At 42.5% G+C, this 6776-nt stretch overlaps 1 protein-coding gene across 1 annotated transcript; it reads right to left on the bottom strand.

Annotated features, from left to right (window-relative positions):
- Positions 1-1075: 1075 nt before the first annotated feature.
- Positions 1076-4009, bottom strand: LOC124475655 (cytochrome P450 26A1). The gene is made up of 7 exons (XM_047032430.1): positions 3687-4009; positions 3338-3562; positions 2918-3199; positions 2672-2821; positions 2277-2411; positions 2012-2164; positions 1076-1713 (listed from the first exon to the last, which is right to left on the bottom strand). Exons 1-7 carry the CDS (start codon positions 3873-3875, stop codon positions 1375-1377), a joined length of 1473 nt encoding a protein of 490 aa, XP_046888386.1. The 5' UTR covers positions 3876-4009; the 3' UTR covers positions 1076-1374.
- Positions 4010-6776: the final 2767 nt, after the last annotated feature.

The following is a 6776-nucleotide window of genomic DNA, read 5'->3' as shown; positions in this document are numbered from 1 at the left end:
CCTCGGAGGAAAAGTTCAGCGGCATCTATCAAGCAGGCTGGACCTGCGCGGATAGGACAACGGGACGTAAAGGTGTCAGCCATGGAACTGGGGAGAGCGTAAATCAGGGCCGGGGCAGAGCGGGACCGGGAAACGGCCAGCTTGGCGGTGCATCTGCCAGCACTGCTACATCGCATCGTTTCACTCCAATGTCAGGCAAGGAAACGTTCCTCCTTCCACATGACCCCGCCGCTCTGGGAGACGGCGCCCTTTCCAAAGCTGCTGGAGGGTTTAAAGTTGCAGTCTCTATAATGATATAGGTCAATATTGAAGTCTACATGAAAGTCGCCAAATAGGCCATACTACCGTTTTAATTGTTCATTCTGTTTAAATATTCATGCTCACATTCGTTTGTGTTAACTTTTTTATAATGATCATGTGTCTTGACGAATCATGGCTTCCAGATTAAACTTTTATTTTCCAGATTTATTTGTGCGTGTGTGAGAGAGAGAGAGAGAGAGAGAGAGAGAGAGAGAGAGAGAGAGAGAGAGAGAGAGAGAGAGAGAGAGAGAGAGAGAGAGAGAGAGAGAGAGAGAGAGAGAGAGAGAAAGAAAGAGAGATTGTTCGTGAGACTGTGGGTGTAATATTTTAAAAGCTGCTCCTCTGTTCTATATAAAGGTGTTCTAAATCCTGGACCACCCAGTCTTTTTGTTTGTTGAGTAAATACATTACTATCATCTTTAAACTTTTAACTGATGTTCACAAATAAACTAAGAGATCGACCTCACCATCTTCAGGATTAATCTCATCACTCACTGTGACTTTTAACCTGCTAATGATTTTCTGACAGTTTAAATTAACCTTAACCCTGTTCGATCTTCCTCAATAAATACTCCATACTTGAATGTGCTCAACCTTCTTTATGATTTGTCTACGATGCAATGTAGTTTTAAACTTTAATTTCAGGTGTTTGGAAGTATGTTTCACCAACTCCTGGCTGGTTTATTTATGATCTGATGTTCTTGATCAATAATCCACATTGAAACCTTGTTCTTCATAACATTTTTATTTTATGATAGTTTTATTAAATAGAGCTTGTATAATTATGTGTGATTTAAATAAGTTGCAGTAAGATACAAAAAGCTATATAACAAATCTACATTCAAATGTACATCACATAGACACCTTGACCATATTAAAGTGTTCCATCTCAGTGTGCAGTGCTTCTTGTTTAAAAAAAATGATATATACACAACTCTATAATATTAACATATGCAAATACAAAACGATATATATATATATATATATATATGTATATTTCATCTACAACACGTACAAATATCCATACAATATTTACAACATCTACATCAGATTTAGTCTCTCGAGACCCATGGCTTAGTTGCGACTGTAGTGGCTGAACTTGGTGGGGAGGTTATCGACGGGGTAGACGGTGGGTCCTGTCTTCATGGTGGGGGGGCCGTTTAGGAGAGTCCAGTCGCTCTGCAGGGTGAGCTCCACCAAGAAGATCTTGAGGAGCACCTTGGCAAACTCCTTCCCCACACACATCCTGGAACCCCCGCCGAAGGGGATGTAGGAGAACCTGGAGGAGTTCTCCGAGGGCTTGGCCATGAATCTCTCAGGCTGGAACTCTTCTTTGTTGGGAAACACGTCAGCCACGTCATGTGTGTCGCAGATGCTGTAGATGACATTCCAGCCTTTTGGAATCTGGTATCCCTGGAGGAGCAAGAACAATACATCACTTAACGAGCAGTCAAGACAAGAGGTTATGGTGTCTTCTGATGGACACACTAATGTGTTGATAGTTTCTGCAGTAGTTCACTTTGATTATGGCTAATCCTGCGGTAATGTATGTGGTAAATTGGACATTTGGTATTGGAGGCATAATACATTTTAAGTGTGTCTGTTTTAGCCAAGCCCATTTCTACATCTACACCCTGTAACATGTCACATGTTAGTACTGGATCAAGATCTTTATTGCATCTTGCACCCTAGAATCTTGTTGTCAACTTACATTGAGTTCAAATGTCTTGAGGGCAACTCTGAAGCCTCCTGGTACAGGGGGATTGATCCTGAGGGTCTCCTTGATGACACAGCCGGTGTACTTGAGCTGCTCCAGAACCTCAATGTTAAGACTCTGGCCCTGCAGGTCCACACCCTGCTCTTCCTGGGATAGACAGAAATAGAGACTTTAGAGCACTAATATACATAGTTTCACATAAGGTGTGTGTGTAAGTATATATACGGATATTTACTCATGTCCTGTCTTAATATCTCACCATTTCCTGCAGTTCTTGTCGAAGCTTTCGGACTACATCAGGGTTCAGTCCCAGGAACATGACCAGAGAGGTGGCTGTGCTGGCTGTGGTCTCATGACCTCCAAACAACAGCTCTGTGGCAGACTCCTTTATCGCCTAGCACCAGGGAAACAATTTAAATAATTTAGTTTATGTATATGAGCAAGGCAACTGTATCTGTGAACATATGATACATTTGATTATGATAACATATAAATTGTATTTTATTAAATTGTCAATGAAATAAAAAAAATGCCCTATATAATAAAAACATGTTCCCCCCACAAGCAAAACATCTAATGTAATTACATATAAATATGCAACCGTTTCTCCATGAGGGGAGTTACAGCCTAGGCTATATGGAATGTGTTTATCACCTGCATGCTAAACGGCTCGCCGTTCTTTCTGCTGCTGTCCATTAACTGCTGCAGCGCATCTCTGTGCTTTTTCTCCTGGTCGGAATCCCGGATCTTCTTCTTGATGTTCTCCTCGATCTTAGAATGGATGAAGTTACGAGCTTTCAGTCCCTGCAAATAAAGAAAAAAGTTGTACGGTTAAAAGAGTTTGCGCTAGATTGTTGGCCATTGTTGTCATTTTAAGTACCACAATTTCAGGTCACTTACCCGATATAGACCACTGAAAGGGACATCAATTGGGAGGGAGAACAGGTTCTTGATCATTTCTTCAAAGGCTTCGACCAGTTCGTGTTCGTCGGTCTTGATCTGATCTGGGTCGAAACCAAGGAGAATCCTCATCGCGATACGGAACATGAGGCGCTTCATCTCTGGGTAAACCAGCACGCACGAGTCACTCTCCAGCCATTCTTTCACGGCACTCCGCACCTCCTCCTGAATCACCGGGATGTAGTGTTCAAGGGCATCCCGGGAGAATGCTCGCATTATTGCCTAAAAACAAATGTTATTGTTAACAACGTTAATGCATGATTTATCGGTTGATTAATTTGTGCGTAATCGAACTATAAACGATAGAACAGCAGTACCTCTAGGAAAATTATAAAATTAGAAAGTTGAGAACTATTGTACCTTTTTCTTGTTTTTGTGCTGTGTCCCGTGGACGTTGGAGAGTGTGTCCGATCCAAGAATGGTCCGTACAGACGCCGGCCACTGCACGGCCACCAGTTTATGTTCTCCCAGCAGAATTTGTCTGACGTTATCGGCTCCCATTACGCGCACGGTGGGGTTGCCAAAGAGATGCGTCCTGTATATGCAGCCATACTTCTGGCGCTTCATACGAAGGAATTTCCTCCTCTGCAAAAAGGACCAATGTAACAGATTAAGTAAAAGTGTCCGCTACTACTAACACAAGGACCAGTCAAGGAATGTAATGTGTGGTAATAGTGTATTAAATTGATCAATAGAACGACGTATTTACCTGGAGGATCAGTTGCAGCGTCTCTCCAATGAAAGGTAACCCCATTGAACCAGGAGGAAGCGGGCTGCGACAAGTGGGATCGCGCCCTCGAATCATGTAAACTTCCCAGAGTTTCACCGCCACTAAAAAGAGCAGGATAGGAAGCACAATGGTGCACAGGAAAGTCGCTACTAACGTGCTCAAAGCCATTCCCGTTACGCACTCAAGTAATCAGCTACTATTTCAGAGTTTCAGGTGCAGCAAGAGTTTGTTTGCTACTGAAAGTCTGGCTGTTTATACGAGCTTTTATAGTCTTTCGGCTGGTCTCGGCCTCCTGTTACCTTGCCCAGATAAATTAGTTCACACAAAGTTCATCTTTAATTGTGGTGTCATCTCGCTCCGCCCACAGGGTCAGAGCTTCTCCAAACCCTTAACCATTTGTTATAGGCGCATTTTAATACTACCTCCTGTTGGAGCTTGACAATCCGAGGATTTAACTTTGAAAAGGTGTTAATTCCCTTACACAATAGGAAGTATCGAAGGTCTTTTGTTGCAAATATTCGGCAGTTTACAGTCATTACATTGACTTAAGCTCTGGTTCGTAATGCCTGGGGCGGGTGTAATTGAACAGCTTTCAACTGATTTAAACTTGCGCTGTTTGCGAAAATGTAAAACCCCTCTCGCTTTAAATAAATTCTTAATCTTCATTATGATTCCGCTTTTTCATGCGGTTCATTCAAAGTTGACCCGAAAGCCCAATTTAACATCATTAGTTACTTGAGCAAAAGCTCAAAACACAACTTTAGTCAAGACCATTTTTCATTTTTGGTCTCCTTTCCGCCAAAAATTAACTCTGGTTTCAGATCACTGGAGTCTTAGACTACTCGAATTACTGAATGATTAACATATAGGATCCAAACCATTGCCCTTTAAATGCCCCCTTTCTCAGAGTTAGAGATAGGCTATATGTGACATATCTCTTTTGCACTCTGATTGCACTACTAATCTAAAATTGGACTTTAACCAGGTGCCTGCTTCTCTTGTACAGACCATGACACTGTATCCTCGAAGCGTGAGTTATAAAAATGATATCTAGCTCGCCGCGGGTTCAAACTTGGGTCATGGGGAAAGAACTGTCACAAGGAAGGCTGGGTTATTGGTGAGCTAAAGGCTGCATGAAAAGAAAACATCCCCAGCCACACTGCATTTGGCATCACCTTTTACGACAGCTATAACGTGAAAAGGGACTGGTGAATAAGTCAGTGAAGCAGGAGACAGCTTGGCTCCGGCGTTTACAGCGACGCGTCATGGGTTTCCCCTTCCTCACTCTCTGCCGTGTCGCACTTTGGTGCTGAGGCAGTTGCCCTGTGTTTCACCTCTTAGCTCGTTCTCTATCCAAATGGCAGAATGACAGATAACAGGTCAGTAACACATCCATATTTCTCGAAATATTCAAGTAGCATGCACCTTATGCCTCAGAGAAATCATTTTTGCTAAAAGGACACATTTTAAATATAGACTGTTGCACAATTCAACTCAAGTTAGTCTATGCGTAATTGCGCTTTAAATTTACAGGACAATCTAAATATAGTGTAAATTAGTTCTGGTGTTATATCATACTACTCATACTGCTAATAAAGGTTATGTGAAGTTCAAGTGTAAATGTTTTTGCTGTAAAGCAACATTCCTAACAACCCTTGAGTTAACTCATTCACTCTATGAATCACTCAAGGTATTTTAAAGCAAGAAAGCACCCTCCCCGCTTCTGTGGACACAGAGAAAACTTGTAAAATATGAGACTATTTACGAGACAACATTATTGGGATAATTTGATCAGACTTCCTGTGGAAACAAGACCAGACCATCACAACTGCAAGTCAACTGGCCACCTGTTATATTTATTGGGTGTCCGTTCCACAAAGTTTGGTACTAATATCCGTGACTGTTGTGTGTTTGTGTGTACGTGTGTGCGTTTATGAGAGAGAGAGATAGAAAGTGCTAGAGAGAGCAAGAGAGCGAGAGAGAGCGAGAGGGAGCGAGAGAGAGGAAGAGAGAGAGCGCGCGCAAGAGAGAGAGAGAGAGAGAGAGAGAGAGAGAGACATAAGGTCTGTGTCAGGAGCGCATCGTCAGCGATTAGAGCTCCACAATGCCCTCGGGGGATCTTTCCCATTCCCGTGCGCTGACCTGCTTGTGACCTACAACACGGACCCTGACATCTCGGTGAACTCTCGCACAAACCTCGCCAAGTTCACTGTCCATCAAAAAACGAGATACGGGAGCTCGAGCAGCGGTAATTACAGTGGGAGAGCAGCATGATTATGTTCACAGTGATTCATTCACTGTCAATCACACAAATCAAACAGCGGGGATAATTTAAAAAAACTTACAGTAACATTGTAATTAGGTCAAGAGATAAACAATCAACAAAAAATACTTAATACACAGAGTCGGTGCTTTTTCTGGTTTATTTTAATCACAATAATATCTCATCACATTTATCCTGATAGTCTCAACTGTCAACAATTAACATAGCCTAATTTGACATGCATATTTAGTCAATTGTATGTGCAATGTAATGCACGTTTACAAAATTATAATACTAATATTTGAAAATGTAAATTCCACTGAAATACTGGCACCCATGGCCTAACGCGCTGCGGCTGTGTCAGATTATAGCGGCGAAGGACTAGATATTTGATTTGTAGGTTTACATAACGTATCTGTAGTTTGAAGCTTTGCCGCAGCGGGAGGGGGTCAAGGGAGCAATACTCAGCAGGTTCACACCGAGGTCACCCCACCGACTGTCTCTCTAGGTGCAGCCCTGCAGGCCTCATCTCTCACGGCTTGTTAGAAGCGAAGGTGGGGCTGCACCTCTCCTGTGAAAACACTCTGCCTCCAGCCCCGCTTTTCCTCTTCTATGGAAACGTTTACCGCTAGGTGTCAGAACCATGTAAAGGGATTATGTTTTCACTCGTTCCCAATGAAAGGCAATTGGTGTCGAGGAAGACCTCTCATCACCTGGTTCTACACACGATAAAGCGACAGTTGAAAAGTGGATAACATGTGATCAAAGTCATCAGATCAATTAAATTGACATTTTTTGTTGATGAT

Source organism: Hypomesus transpacificus, chromosome 13 (genome assembly GCF_021917145.1).
Source record: "Hypomesus transpacificus isolate Combined female chromosome 13, fHypTra1, whole genome shotgun sequence".
Taxonomy (NCBI): Eukaryota; Metazoa; Chordata; class Actinopteri; order Osmeriformes; family Osmeridae; genus Hypomesus; species Hypomesus transpacificus.
Note: the sequence above shows the minus strand (reverse complement) of the source record. Positions and strands in the feature narration are given on the sequence as shown.

Bases quoted from the DNA above. Each gene is read 5' to 3' on its own strand.
- LOC124475655 (XM_047032430.1), bottom strand. From the start codon at position 3,875: ATGGCTTTGAGCACGTTAGTAGCGACTTTCCTGTGCACCATTGTGCTT. The intron at 3,200-3,337 runs GTACAATAGTTC...ATTTGTTTTTAG, and splicing joins AGCACAAAAACAAGAAAAAG to GCAATAATGCGAGCATTCTC. The intron at 1,714-2,011 runs GTAAGTTGACAA...TTGCTCCTCCAG, and splicing joins TCAAGACATTTGAACTCAAT to GGATACCAGATTCCAAAAGG.